Genomic DNA, 15,564 nt, shown 5'->3' with positions numbered 1-15,564 from the left:
GTTAAGACATTTATATTTATCAACTAATAATTTTTATTTTGATCTAACTCTACTAAGATAGAATCAATGTTCAAAATTTGTGGTGTAATTGAATGGATGGAATCAGAGAGGAAAAGAATTTAAATATAGAGTTAACATAGTATACCAAGAAAAAATGAAATGAAATGGCATTTGTCAATTCTACTCCATCTGTATTATTCATCATTCATTTTCAATCATCATTGACTCTTGAATAAAAGTAATACAAATGAATGGTTGATGATATACTGACTATGTATAAATTTTTACACTTTTAACGCATAGATTTTACAGTGACTAAATGGAATTATGAAAAACATGGCTATTTCTCTGTCAACACTGAAGTGTGTTTACAAATTGTGAAAACCTCATTTCTCCATCAAATAAAGTCCACTTTGATCTCAAACATATTTCAAACTACAAGATTTTTCTGGTAGTGTTCTGAAACCAATTCAAAGCTGTGTCACCTTTCCAACTTGTTGAAAAACAGAAAAAACTGTCAAACCTAAAACAACTTCCATATGTACAAAATATGTTAACAGTACATTTTAGGATAACCGAAAAGATACACGCCGCCATTTCGCAACTTCAGGATCCTCTGCTGTTGAGAGACTTGCTTACTTGTGAGGCTAAGACCATTGACTTAGCTCTTGTGCTCATCAAGATCAACTCTCTCGCTGCACGACGCTGGTGTTGCCGAGCATTTTTCGCTCGCTTTGGAGCTAACCGGTTGTCCCTTTCTTCAAATGCGAGTCTGAATTTCTCAGCCAACGATAATTCAGAGGAGCTTGAAGAAGGTGGAAGGATTGGCTTAACTGCTATCCCATGCACTGTCCATGTTCTGGGATCAATATCCTTGACAACTGCATCATCCAATACTATATTTTGTAATGCTTCCCATGGAACTTGAGTTCCCATAAACCCAAAGGGAGATGACTTCGGATTTACGACAATCCGTGGGCACTCTCTGGAAAAGTCCTCTAAAGAGTTCTTATCAATGTTCGGCTGCAAAAAGAAAGCAAAATAGAATTAAATTTAACATAAACCACCAGAAATGTTTCAGTACCCATCTTTTGCATAAGGTACCAGGGTGAGTTGTCAAACATTACTTCGGCTATCGAATATTATCAAACACTCATTATGAAAACAACATTCAATGAATAGTTGACGACATAAGGGTACCATATAAAGTCCCTAAATCACTTCTTGCACAATTGTCAGACGATAAATGATGTAGCAGGTCCTATTCCAATTTTATACTCACCAATCCCCCTCTGGGCCAGACGGGGCGCAGTGCATGTGTCTCTCCGTCAATCGAATCCTTTCTTAAAACAAAGCCATCCAAATATGCAAGATAACTTTTTTTTGCATTTCAGGAAGGACAAAAATCTACATTCAATTACAAATTATCGTTATCCAGTTAACAAGCTCTTAAGTTCTTACCCATACAAGCCATCTGAGTGAATGTGCACCAGTCGTGATTTCTTTCGTATCAAGCTCCTCCCAAGAATCCTCCTCCACATATTCTAGCCTCGGTATAAATATATTCAAGCATCTCCGAGCAGTGCTGTCACTCCTTGGACACCCTCTGCAATATTAATTATGGTTCATAGCCTGCTATGAGGTCTGTAATCCTAATTAAAAACACGATCGTCTAGCCAGTACGATTGCAATGTATGAAAAAGAGGAATATTATGTGATATACTATGAAAAAAGAATCACGAGGGAAAAAAGCATTTCATTTTAAAATTTGAACTAAATACTCGATTATCAACCTTGATAATTATTACAAAATAATAAAAATAGCACAATATACCCATTAAATATGACTTCTCAATTTTCAGATAATGTTTCCATTTGAGAGAATAAACTAAATACCAAAGACAAAGGCATGATAAGTAGATAAGTAAATTTTTAGTTTTGATCATTTTTACCAGCGCACTCAATTTACACATTATAAGTTCCTACCTATAAAAGTGTGACAGATGCAACAATAATCTGAACATGGTAATAAAATGGTCCATCAATGTGAAATTTGAAGTTTTCAAGTTTGAAGCAATAAATAACAACTGAAATACACACTAAAACAGCACAAAGGGGTAGATGGTATTTGTATTAACAATGAAGTATAACTACAAAGGTATTATAACGTGCAAGATATGTACCCGCATCTTAATGTCTCCAATAAACGGCAATGCTTCACAAGTTCAGATATACCAGTAGCAGTAATTTTGGTGCACCGACTGCAAATAATCTCAATACATCAAGTGACTCTGAAAGAGAAAGTATGATATAAAACACATACAGTAAACTGCAAAAATGTTTGCTAGCATGCTGGATATAGAATCAAAGTGAAGAAAATTAATTAATCATTACATAATTGTATTGGGCACATATAACATGTCAATATGGCACCACATAAGCTTAAGACCACAAACTAGACCATTATGTATGAAATGTATTACGAAACTTGAAAATATGTCCTTTTAAATGGCTTCACCTACAGTTTTTCTCGGTTTCTATCAACCTCGAACTATTGAGATATCCTCCGCCTGACTAATTCTCCTTACTATTATTTCTAATGGTCTTCTTCATACGTGGCTCAACCACCTAAGACGAAATTCAACCATCCTTTTGTCAAAATATGTACTACCTCTACTTTCTATTTAATGCATTCCCCCATAATCCTATCATAGTATGCCCACTTATCCAATACAACATTTACATTAGGCACTAGGCAGCACTAAGCTTATGCTATTGTTGGCGTTTTACCAGCTAGCATCGATTACCACATAGCAATGCAGGTCGTATTGTTGTGTGGAAATTTATTCTTTACATCTCCATTTTATGCGCCTAGCTTGAATCCTATGGATTACATCTCTGATCTCCGGCTATTTCTCCATCATTTTGCATGATAGATCCAACATAACTAAACTACGCTTTGTTAATTATATATATGTGTGTGTACTTTTTCACCTTATATCCAGAGCTTTGATGAATCTGCATACTTCAGCTGCTTTTATCAAGCCAGAATCGGAAACATCTGAGCCAGAGACATCAAGAATTTCCCAGGATGTATCAGCTAAAGCAATCAAGACATCATCATTCAGCAACCTTCTTCTTCTAGCAATAGCTGCTAATGCCATCTGTCATCAAGTGTTAAATACTTTAACCGTAGTAACATACATAATGAAGGTTTCCTTTTTTGCGGGTTACAAAACATAACGCAGGATTCTTAACAATGGATATATAAGAAAATGTTTAGGAAGGTAAGCAAAACAACATTTTCAAGTTCAACCACTTAAAAAATATCCTTGTTCACCAAGTCAGTGCCTCAGCAGAATCTATATGACAAATAAAACATTCTCTCTTGAAGAAACATTTCCCCGAGATTTGCATTGCATACAATATAACTTTCAGACAAGTATTTGCATTGGTATAAATGACCTATTAAGAGATTTGAATAGACATGAATCACATGATCATTCTCTACAAAGCTACCTTTATATCGGCTGGCAAGTTCGTAGCAATCTCATTCAAATCTGTAATGATATCCTCCAAATGTCTGCCAATAACTCCAACACACAAGCTCACTAAACTTGGAGGCTTTATCTTCTTCGGAAGCAACCCTGTATAAAAATTATGTAATGCCTTTTTTGTACCATAAACTTCAGAAAAAAAGAGCCAACAATAACAAATGTTGTCACTACCACCAAGGTTATTAAACAAATGAACTTGTGTAAACTTTTTTTAGCAGCAAACATATGAACTTGTGTAAAATACCCAAACCTAGTAAGGGTAAGTCAAGTGCATAAGCCAGTAATACAAACAAAGCCCAATAACAATAAGTGACATGATGAAAGCAGAAAATACAGATATGAAATCAACAAAGGTAAAAACTCCAAATGAGGGTTTTTCATTTAATTATTTTCTCTCTCTCAAAGTTTCCAACTTGGAAAAGAAACACTGCATTCGAAGATGTTTTGTCAAGGCTGTTTCAAAATCCAATGAACCCCATAAAAAAGGAGCAAGTGAAATTAATCACATATCTTATAAAGTTTAAAACTTTAGCAATAACATAGCACCCCAATTGAAACAAAAAGGAAAAAAAAAATATAAGATTGAAAATTTACCGGGAAATTGAAGATGGGTAATTGGAATGGAGTTGTTGATAGTAGAAGGGGGATTCAAATGAAGGTTATGCAAAGAATTAGCCAATACCTTTGCACCTTTTTTATCTTCATCCATCAAAATTAGAAGAAAAAATAACGATGAGAATTGAGGTAGAAAAACACAAGACTCAGACAGATCAGAGGAACCAAAATGAACGAGGTCGAAATCAATGTGTTGTCTTTGTTCTGCTTCACAAATAAACCAAACCGACTATGTTTTTTTTTACATTGTTTTTTCTATGTTTTTTCTATATTTATTATGGATAAATGAATTAAGAGTTCGATTCCTGTGAACGAACATTTGTTCAAAGAGGTAGTCGTTTAAGGTCATGTTAAATCTTTAAAATGTAAAATATTCAATTCTTTTAAACAAAACAATACTTATCAAAATGAACAACCACGTATCTGACGTATCTCAAATGAGATTAGTTTCTTATAAAAAAAATTGATGATATTACAAAAAAATATAGATAAAAAAATAACAATGACCAAATGACATACAATTTTTTTTTGTGTGGATAAAATACAATTTTTTTTTGTGTATTCTTTTTGCTAGGCTTAATTACCCACCAAGTTGGAGGGCATATTTTATTGAGCATAAAGTATCATTTTTTTAAAAATTATTTCCCTTCAAATATTTAATTAAAAATATTTGTTAAATTAACTTTTTTCTTCTTAAATTATTCATCAAGTTTTGTGTTCATTTTCGGCCAAGTTAATGTCCACAAATAAATGTTGAACAACTAAATGAAACGAAAAGTTAACGTACAAAAATAAAACAAACAATTAAATTAAGAAACTAAAATATTAATTTTGCCCATTTATTATGAACTCTCTTATATTTGAGGATAAAATAATGAGAAATTTATTGAATAAACATCAATATAAAAGTTGAGAAATGAAATAGAAGAGAGAAAACAGAGTGTAACACTGTTTTTCCAATTTTCTCTATCTCTGTGTGTAACACTCCATAAGATGCCCTCAGCTCAAGATCCATTCTACGTTGTCAAGGAAGAGATTCAAGATTCTGTATGTTGTTTTTCCCCTTTTATTCTCAATTGGGAATACATAAATTTTCAATTTTTATTCAACAATCATGTATTATTATTAAAGTTGCTGCACGATTTCTCCACTATTTGTATCATTGGATCTGTGACTTTACATGATTCACCATCTTAAATTTGATTGCTGAAATGGGAAACTTCTATCTGAGTGAATTATTCATTTTTTTATTTTTAAGGTTTTGTTTGAAAATAGGTTTTTTCATTTTCCTCTGATCTCATAAGTAATTTATGTGGTTATGCTATTTTTTTAAACCAAATTTGAGATTTTGAAGAAAACCCAGTTGTGATCTGTATCTGTGGACATGATTTCTTAAGGGTATATGTGTAGTTGGAATGCAACATGCTGAAAAGAAATGAAATGTTTGATTTTTTTTGGGTACTACCAAGGGCATCCCTTCACCTTTTTGGGCAAGGAACTAATTCCTTCCGGGGTTCGTGACTGTCCCTCCCAATAAGTGTCGCTCCCACAAATCATACATCTCATGCTGAAAAGAAATGAGATGTATGATTTTTTTTTTTGTTGGAATAGGATGATATATATTTTTTGGATTTGTCTTTGGGGTGCACTTAAGAGTGTAGTGCAAATGTAACTATTGATTGGATAATAAACTGTCGAGGTTATGAAAAAGATACATGTTTATGATGAATTATGGACTTGTTTGAATCAATGGTTATAATTTTACACTTTATCCACTAAAGGGCACCCCAGTGACCCTCACATTTTCGAGGATCTAAATCCATATTTTGTTGTCGGATTTTTAATTTTTTCCTTTTCTGTGAAGATTGATAAGTTGCAATCTACTTTTCACCAATGGGAAAACACTCCTGATGCTGGGGAGCGATCACATCTTTCAAAGGAAGTTCTTACCGGCTGTGAAAGTATTAAATGGCAGGTATATCCATTGCATATGCAAAACTAGTGATAACTTGACTTAATTTTTTTGTTTTGAGTGCTCTTTTTCATTCTTCAAATATGGCATTGCCATCATTGCATCACTTAAGTTATGCTCGGTAGAGTATAATCAAGGAGAGAAGGAGGGGGTAACCCTCCCTCTGTAAGGATATTTTTTAGGCCGGAAGGAAAATGAGGGATTTGTGCTTAACTGACCAAAGTCCTCCAATGTATTATGTATGCTGTGCAATAGAACAATTCATGCTATGAGGACTGTGTGCGAAAAATATTTGTGAATGTGATCTAATATCATTGTTGAAATATACTGTTAACATAACAGCTTATTGATAGTTGAGAATTTGTCAAAATGTATTATAATAATTTATTTTTGTTGATCACCACATTTCCTTCCCTTTGTTTGTTTTAAACATCCAACTCTCCAGTTTCTTCCCTTCTCTTTTATTTGATTTCTTCCCTTCTCTTTCCGTGTCCTAGAAAAGGCGAAAAATAAGGAGGGGAGGAAAAATGGAGTCGGATGGAAATGTCTCGATTTTCATTCTTTGCTGGTTGTTAGAGATTGGAAAACAGATAGAAAATCACTTTCAACTCCACAAGCACACCTTTAGATTATTAAGACTATGTACCATCTCTTCATCATGCATCTTAATGTTTGGAGTCGATCATCTCTTAGTTGCATGTCCCTCCTCCGCCCTACAATATAACCTATCCAAGTGGCTGAAATGTATCTTTTTGATAGGAAGGTGGATGAATTGGACAAAGCAATTGCTGTAGCATCTAGAGATCCTTCTTGGTATGGCATTGATGAATTGGAGATTGAAAACCGTAAGAGGTGGACCAGCAGTGCTCGTACCCAGGTATCCATAACATATGCCAAACTTTAGTAAGATTGTGGAGAATACATTCAACTTTTCTTCTTCTTAAAGTAACATATAGTTGTTAGTTCTTGTGTTATTCTCTTATTAATACATTCTCTTGATAGTATCACACACATTACATTCTCTTGTCTCTTTATATCTGCATGGTACTCCGGAATGATTTTAGCATATTATTAGGTGCGGACAGTGAAGAAAGCTGCTGAAGCTGAAAACGGTCCAAATAAAACAAACCATGCTAGTGTCAATGGGATGCACAGGGAATTAATGAGGCATCCAAATTCTCATCAATCTGATATATCCAACAATTATGCTGCCCAAGATAGTGATGATTTCATAGAATCAGAATCAGATAGACAGATGCTTCTAATAAAGTACTTATTTCCGCTCTTTATATCTCTTGCGTGTGACATTGAATTAAGCATTTGTCTTTTGCTTGGCATAGCCTCGCCAATTTTAATTGACTGTGTGCACATGAGGTAGAAAAAATTGTATTGGTTGTTTGTTTGACCTCTTGAGTTGATTGAATTATATTTTCCACTTCTCTCCTCTGCTTTCCGAGACGGAAGTGAGCTCCTTTATATTACTTGGTTGAAACTCTGAAGACTGAAGACATTCACATTTTTGTGCTGTTCTACTACTTCAAAATTTCTGTTCGCGAAAGGATTTTGTTTCTCATTATCATCACTGCCAATTATATTTTAGTGTTGTTTTGATATGCTATTACTATTAAATAAGAATCAAAACTAAAATCATGGATTTCCTTCTCTTTCCCGTTGAAGAAAAAAAATGGGAAAATTTTATAAGACATCGTAGCAGGTAACCTTAGAGAGATTTCTCGGGATACATATTCTTTTTGTGAAAACTATCTTCCTCTGGTTTCTACTTTGTCTATTATTTATATTATATCAATTGGTGCTCATAGGAGGCAGGATGAGGAGTTGGATGAGCTTACTTTGAGTGTACAAAGAATTGGAGGTGTTGGACTTACAATACACGAAGAACTCCTAGCACAGGTAGATTTGAGAGGTTTTATGTTCAATGCTTCTAGCTATTTTGATTCAAAAAGTATGAGACTAGATAACATTTGTTTATTTATGTGTTTCCTTCAAGTGTCTTTAGAAGTTGTGCTCTTATGCCTGATTCAATTTCTGCGAGAAATTTATCGTTCTAAAATTGTGATTGTCTTGATGCTTCAGGAAAAGATTATCGATGAACTTGGTTCTGAGATGGACAGTACATCTAATCGTCTAGATTTTGTCCAAGTGAGTTCTGCTATAGTTTCCATTCTCTTATTAAAGTGATTACGACCTATTCAATGTGAAGATTGAAATGTTTCTTTTCGGTTACGATCTCAGAAAAAAGTTGGAATGATCATGAAGAAGGCTAGTGTAAAGGGCCAGATCATGATGATATTGGGTTTGCTGGCTTTGTTCATTTTCCTCTTTATCTTGGTATTCTTCACTTAGTCATGAAAAGATATCTCAGTTTTTGTGAAGAAGATACAAGATTAATGGAGCATGAGATATATCTATTAACTAAATTGAAGCCTTTTTTAGTCTCTTGAAGGTTGCTGAAAATTCTGATCCTGATGAAAAAAGGGTAGCAAAATATACTTACGAGGATTTTGATTCTGAACAAATTGATTTTATAAATATGATCTGAACTAGTAGCATTTTTTTTTGAACTATTGTAATTTGTTTTATAATGATTTCTGACATTATTTAATAATAAGGTAAACTGGGTTACACTAAACTCTTCAACCTTAAGAGTTGTTACATTAACAAACCTTAAGAGTTATTACATTACTTTGCATGTGATTGTGACAGAAAAAATATTTTGAACAAAACTCAGTTGATATCTTTCTTTTGAACCTTTAAAAATAAAACTACTTGACTACTTTTGGTGTTCATTGTCCATTTTGATATGTATGGGCAATGTTCATATCATTTTTCTTGAAACCAACTTTCACATCTACTCTATACTCATTGATTATTTATATACTATTGTTTCAAATGCAAAAGTTTTTTGTCATCTATGGTTATAAAGTTGATGTAAGAAAGATATAGAAAATAAGAAAATGTTTTTCCTACACACAAATTTTGGGTCTAGAAAGGAGCAAGGAAAAGAGATTGAAAGAGATCTCCTTACTCTGTGTATAATTGAATAGACATACAAATGAATGAATAAGCGACTATGAGACAAGTCGAGGCGAATTATGTTTGTTTTTTATTTGACTTAAAATATTGATTATGTTTAATTTTTAAACTTGAACTCAACCTTAACTCTGACTATATTTAGACCTGATAATGATTAGATAAAAATGAGTTAGTAAATCGGATTAGATTTCAACTACCTCTAATATTATAATTTCAATATATAATATTGAATTCTCTTACTCCTAATACTAAATAATGCCAAACTTCTACAACAATATATATATATTAAACATTCTAATCATTACATATATTATTTATTTGTAAGTTGACAAGTTAGAAAAACTCAAACCGTGTGAAACTATTTTCTCATACTCATTTCGTTTCTGTGTGCCAATATTCCAATAACAGTCTTCGGTTTGTTGGGTTATTAAAAAAATTGGTTCCTAACCCACAGTAATGTCCACGAATAATAAAATATTTGTTTAGTAGTAGAACTAAATTTTCATAAAATCAATAATTCGATTTATATGAATAACACTCGTAGGAAGGATAATCAACACTTTAGACATAATTGATTTCTTATGGATAAGAGAACACAGTAGTATCAAAAAAATTTCTTCCACCAGCTCACAACAATGTTCCTCCAACCCAATGAGTATACATCAATTGTTTCTTGTCTCACAAATTATGTCACTATGTGTGCTATCAATTGTATTGGTTGGGAAAATAATTAACTATTAATTTTTAACCCAATGGCACCAACCCTAAATTTTTTTCTTCCATTACCCTCACATTCACTTTTCTTCAGTATATATAATAAACCCAAGGAGAAAACGAAAAGAAATAACATACAAAACCTCAAAAGCTTGTTATCTACTCACTCTCTGCAAAACGATGTCGTCTTCCGAAACCCAAGAACAAGTGCCGCCGCCGTCGCAACCAGATAACGCCGCAGCCATAAGCAAAAAAGCGGCAAAAAAGGAAGCCGCCAAGCAAGAAAAGCTCCGCCGCAAACAAGAACTCGCCGCCCTCTCTGCCACCACTTCCAATCTCTCCGTCGAGGACGATCCCCTCGCCGCCAATTACGGCGACATACCACTCGTCGAACTCCAATCCAAAACACCGGTCGATGTGAACAACTGGAGCCGAATTGAAACCCTAGTCCCTTCATTGAAGGGACAACAGGTTCTGATTCGAGGGAGAGTACAAACAATTAGACCTGTTGGGAAGAAAATGGCGTTTCTGGTTATAAGGGAAAATGGTTACACTGTGCAGTGTTTGGTTCAGGTTCAACCTGATATTGTGAGTATTCAGATGGTGAAATTCGCCGCTTCACTTAGCCGTGAGTCTATAGTTGATGTTGAAGGCGAAATATCTGTTCCCGATGCTGCCATCAAAGCTGCCACACAACAAAATGTTCGTTTATCCTTTTCTCATTTTAATGCGATTCATTTTTATATATTTCAATGATTGATACTATTATTTCCTCAATTTGTAACCATGGTTTCACTTGAATCAGTCATATTAATCCCTGAATTGCATGCAACAGTTCATCTGAAATTTATTAGTTTATATATCATAGAGACCTATTTGACTGAGTGACTGACTTCAATTTTAGGGCTGATATGATCTCTATAGTGTGTTGTGGTTTACTCTAAATTAATTCATTTCACAGACTATTTTATGAATGTTTAGTGGAGCACTATAGTTCTTGCTAGTTACATATGTTTCCATCTTACAAATTAGCTGATTTTATGTATAAAAAAAACTGATTTTACTCATGAATGACTAAATCATAAGACATCTATTTAATAGATGTAACTAGTTCTGTATGAACTAACATTGGAACCACCATTAAATTTATGTTAGCTAAATGGTATAAACTTTAACTTTAAACTAACTAAACCATTTCTAGAATGGATGAAGTTATGATTATAAAATAGGTTAACACTATTAACTTTTGTGACTATTCTTTAAAGGGTTTGCCTCTAAAATGGTTAGGATAATTTCTAATTGAAGATTGCTCTTATATAATCATTGATTAATGATACTTTTCATACAATTGAATGTTTTATTGCGGATCTTTATTTATGATTATACTTGTGGGGTTGTTTTCTTTTAGGTTGAAGTTCAAGTGAGGAAATTGTACTGTGTTAGTAGGGCTGTCCCAAATCTACCAATTAATATTGAGGATGCTGCTCGAAGTGAAGTTGAAATTGAGAAGGCCCTTCAGGTACATTGATTAGAGTTATGTGTCTATGGTTTCTTGTCCTTGTGTTCACTCTTTTTTGAGCAATTTATTTTACAAGTGTTGTTCTGCATATTATTTCAATCTCCCTGCATGTCCTTTGAGTGATGGTTGCACCAAAAGAAGTGTTCATTTTTTCTCCCATCTACATGAATGTTGATGGTTTTTTAATTTGTGCAGGAAGGTGAACAATTTGTTCGTGTCAATCAGGATACACGTTTGAACTTTAGAGTACTTGACTTGCGGACACCAGCTAATCAAGGGATTTTCCGCATTCAATCTCAAGTTGGAAATGTAAAGCCACACAATCTTTCAGTGTATTGAAATAAATGCATAATGAGACACTCACATTTGCAGTGTGGTGCCTTGCTGATTGATCTGATTTACTTTTAATGGCACTGTTGGGCAGGCATTCAGACAATTCTTATTATCTGAAGGGTTTGTTGAAATCCACACTCCAAAGTTGATTGCTGGATCTAGTGAGGGTGGAGCTGCTGTTTTTAGACTGGACTACAAAGGCCAACCGGCTTGCCTAGCTCAATCACCTCAGCTTCACAAGCAAATGTCGCTATGTGGTGATCTTGGCCGTGTTTTTGAGATTGGTCCTGTGTTTAGAGCAGAGGATTCATACACTCACAGACATCTGTGTGAGTTTACAGGTCTTGATATTGAAATGGAGATTAAGAAGCATTATTTTGAGGTATATTATAAGAAGCATTATTTTGAGACATCTTTTGAAAATATTGATGGGAATAACCTGATTTATTGATGACTTCTATTTTTGGGCAGGTTATGGATGTAGTTGATAGATTATTTGTCACATTGTTTGACAGTTTGAACCAGAATTGTAAGAAAGAACTGGAAGCTGTGAGGAAGCAATACCCATTTGAACCCTTAAAGGTATTTCGTTTCTATTTTCTTATGTAGTGGAATTGTCACACTATCAATTGCGAAGAGTTTAGTACATAAGTAAAATCATTATGTAGTGTGTATATGATGCTTTATTGTGTAATATTTGATATGAATGCACTTGCTATTTATTTTTGGTTCTGATCTGACAATCGCCTTCGAATGTGTGTAGTATTTGCGCAAGACTCTGCGGCTTACATATGAAGAAGGAGTTCAGATGCTCAAGGTAAGCTTAAAAGTTTGCTAACTAAATAATTGGTAACTGTTAGATTGATATGAACTGGTTCAAAATTAGGAAAAAGTCAATGAATTTTATTATGCAATTGCAACAACAACCAAGCCTTAGCCCCTACTAGGTGAACTCACTTTTATTAGTACCATCATGGTAAGAACCAGAGATCAATATTATACAATGGAAAAAACTATAAAAAACTATGATTGCATTGATAAAAAAACTATTCACTTAAAGCAATTGCTTCCAGTTTTAATTTTGCTGTGTTATGATGTAATTTGTTCACCTCCTTTTCTACAAAACTATGAATCTCTCCTTCCCATGCATTCACATCAGATAGTAGAACAAAGGGACCACATGTATCAATAGAATATGGGATATTTTCCATCTCAGATTTATTTTCAGCACTTACTGAGTTGGGCCTTGACCCATTATGTTCAGAAAATAATACCATGTTTTAGAAATTCAATGCTTTTCCCAAAATACTTGTGTGTGGCCCATTAAGTTAAAACATTGCCTCTTTTCTTCAATTTCCTTTGAGTCCCTGTTCCCTTCTTTGCAACTGTGCTACTGGTTTAGGGTTGAGATGTGGCCATCATCTCTCCTGACTTAACAGTGAGTGTACCATTAGCTTCTGTATGAGGATCCTGGCCTGGTTGTTCAGGCGGTGGTAGTGGCCTAACCGAAAGTGTTTCATCCACAGCTGTACGAGGATCTTAGTCTGGCGGTGCCCGTAAGCTGACTAGACTTCTTAAAACCTACAGTTTTTTGGCTGTTTCTCTTGTTCATATGACATGTGCATGTTGTTCACCACCCCCACATGTACTCTAGCATGATATAGCCATGATTCTGATGTTTCTTTATCACTGTAAGACACTCCCCTAGCATTCACAATCAATCTGATTTCTTGAAATGGTGGACTATTGCTGTGTCACCACCTTCATCTGATGATTCCTCCTCCATATTATTGGCCCCCGACATTTCCACCACTGGGTCCTTCTCTGTTTGTCTCTATATGTGGTTGGGCGGTTCTTATTCTGTTTTCAATTCTTCATCCCAAAACAAACTGGACAGTCCAAGTTGTACTCGCCTACTCGGGCTGGAAGTGTTTGACCAGTATCTTCAACAATCACCACCACGTCACAGTTGGTTATCCACACCCTCACTCTGTGTACCAAGTGTGAGCAAGACCTCTTTTTCATAGCTTCACTGCATCAGGTACCTTTGCATCAAAATACTCCATTAGGCTTATCACCCACCAATAAGCGTTCTCTCCTTCGAAGATTGGGCTCTCCATTTATGTACCTACCGTAAGTCCCAGCTGGGGAACTATGATACTAGTTCGTAGGAACTGGTTCAGAATTAGGAAGAACAATTGAATTTTATTATTTAATTCTGATCAGTACCAGTGCAGTACAGAACCAGAGATCACATTGATAAGTTGAAATTATTTCACTCAACCTCCTATGTATTTGAGAGACCTGTAACTCTTAATCCCCACACAAAATGATAATTGCATAGCTACTTTTCCCCTCCTCTTTAATTTAAGTTTTACCGGTGCAAGAGCCGACGCTCTGAGGTCTTCCTGGCTATTTCTTCTCTTATAGATGATTCTTTATGGGATGTCATTACCCCTGTTAAATCATTGATCTCCAGACTTGAAAAAGGACCTAAACCTACTATAACTACAGAATAGCAGGAATTTACCACATGCATATCTTGCAGCTAGTAATGATTTCCTTTGCAGGAAGTTGGAATAGAAATTGAACCTTTCGGTGACCTGAATACTGAAGCAGAAAGGAAACTGGGCCAGCTAGTTGCAGAGAAGTAATTACTTCTCAAATTCTTAGCACTAAATATTTTTTCTTTGTTGGTTTGAGCTGATATTTTTAATAATATAATTGGGTTGAAATTCTATTTATAGGTATGGGACAGAGTTCTATATCCTTTACCGGTACCCTTTGGCTATTAGGCCATTTTATACAATGCCTTGCTATGACAATCCAGAAGAGTACAGTAACTCATTTGATGTTTTTATTCGAGGTAAGCAATAAGCTATAACATATGATGCCTTGGTATGAATAGTTTTGCACTTGACTTTTCAATCTGGTTTAATTATCATGCCTCTTTGCATATATAAAAATGTTTCATGTACATCAACTTTGAGATAGAATTTAGTCAAAATATGATGAACAAAAAGGTTAACTGTGTGTATGTATATATATATATATATATATATATATATATAGAGAGAGAGAGAGAGAGAGAGAGAAGGTTGGGGTTTCTGTCACTGTTGTTTGATATGAATTTGTGTGTATTCTTCCCTTAGGCGAGGAGATAATTTCAGGAGCTCAGCGTGTCCATAAGCCAGATCTTCTGGAAAAACGTGCAGAGGCTTGGGGCATTGATGTGAAGACAATATCTACATATATTGATTCTTTCAGGTATTATTTATCATCTGTTCTCCAATGTTTTCACTTGTGGTTGCTTTGATTTGGCAATTAAATTGTGTAAAATAATTAATTAGAAACTAATTGCTTGATTAATGAACTTGCAGATATGGTGCACCATTACATGGTGGTTTTGGAGTAGGTTTGGAGCGTGTGGTAATGCTCTTCTGCGGCCTGAATAACATTCGCAAAACATCACTTTTTCCGCGCGACCCATTAAGGCTTGCTCCATGATTATCATATTTTATCCAAACAGTGGCTCTGATATTGAATCTTAACAGTTTTTACAATTGCAACATGTTTCTTCCCGTACAATTCACTGAAGATATCTTTTGAATTAACAATGTCTGTCTCCATGCAATATTTTGAATGCTACACTGCATGTCTGTTTAAACCCATTTTTGAAGAATAAAACATCAATTTAGTTTGATGGAGATGGCTGGTTCTGGTTGTTGCTTGTACTCTATTTTGCATTGGATTTTATAGGCACACATTCTTGGGCTCATATTTTAATCTGTTTTGCATTG

General features: G+C 34.5%; 3 protein-coding genes and 1 long non-coding RNA gene across 5 annotated transcripts; 2 read left to right on the top strand and 2 right to left on the bottom strand.

The window, feature by feature from the left end:
• LOC109342065 lies at positions 381–4,400 on the bottom strand. The gene is made up of 6 exons (XM_019580052.1): positions 4,152–4,400; positions 3,520–3,647; positions 2,995–3,164; positions 2,184–2,261; positions 1,462–1,606; positions 381–1,023 (listed from the first exon to the last, which is right to left on the bottom strand). The coding sequence occupies exons 1-6, from the start codon at positions 4,264–4,266 to the stop codon at positions 607–609; spliced, it is 1,053 nt and encodes a 350-aa protein (XP_019435597.1). The 5' UTR covers positions 4,267–4,400; the 3' UTR covers positions 381–606.
• Positions 5,069–8,793, top strand: LOC109342066 (syntaxin-61-like). 2 transcript variants are annotated; one of them, XM_019580053.1, is made up of 7 exons: positions 5,069–5,219; positions 6,037–6,147; positions 6,908–7,021; positions 7,220–7,413; positions 7,965–8,055; positions 8,239–8,304; positions 8,398–8,792. In XM_019580053.1, exons 1-7 carry the CDS (start codon positions 5,166–5,168, stop codon positions 8,506–8,508), a joined length of 741 nt encoding a protein of 246 aa, XP_019435598.1. In that variant the 5' UTR covers positions 5,069–5,165; the 3' UTR covers positions 8,509–8,792. The 2 variants fall into 2 exon arrangements, with proteins under 2 accessions (XP_019435598.1, XP_019435599.1); XM_019580054.1 differs by having other exon boundaries at positions 5,096–5,219; positions 6,904–7,021; positions 8,398–8,793.
• On the bottom strand, positions 7,414–8,041 carry LOC109342067. Its single transcript, XR_002107029.1, has 2 exons — positions 7,906–8,041; positions 7,414–7,805 (listed from the first exon to the last, which is right to left on the bottom strand). It is a non-coding gene; the product is annotated as an uncharacterized LOC109342067 (long non-coding RNA).
• On the top strand, positions 10,021–15,564 carry LOC109342063 (aspartate--tRNA ligase 2, cytoplasmic-like). Its single transcript, XM_019580051.1, has 10 exons — positions 10,021–10,614; positions 11,321–11,431; positions 11,627–11,740; positions 11,856–12,146; positions 12,236–12,346; positions 12,528–12,581; positions 14,335–14,414; positions 14,512–14,630; positions 14,917–15,031; positions 15,145–15,564. The coding sequence occupies exons 1-10, from the start codon at positions 10,093–10,095 to the stop codon at positions 15,269–15,271; spliced, it is 1,644 nt and encodes a 547-aa protein (XP_019435596.1). The 5' UTR covers positions 10,021–10,092; the 3' UTR covers positions 15,272–15,564.

The sequence above is a fragment of the Lupinus angustifolius genome, chromosome LG02 (assembly GCF_001865875.1).
Source record: "Lupinus angustifolius cultivar Tanjil chromosome LG02, LupAngTanjil_v1.0, whole genome shotgun sequence".
NCBI lineage: Eukaryota > Viridiplantae > Streptophyta > Magnoliopsida > Fabales > Fabaceae > Lupinus > Lupinus angustifolius.
This window is presented reverse-complemented; position numbering and strand designations above follow the sequence as displayed.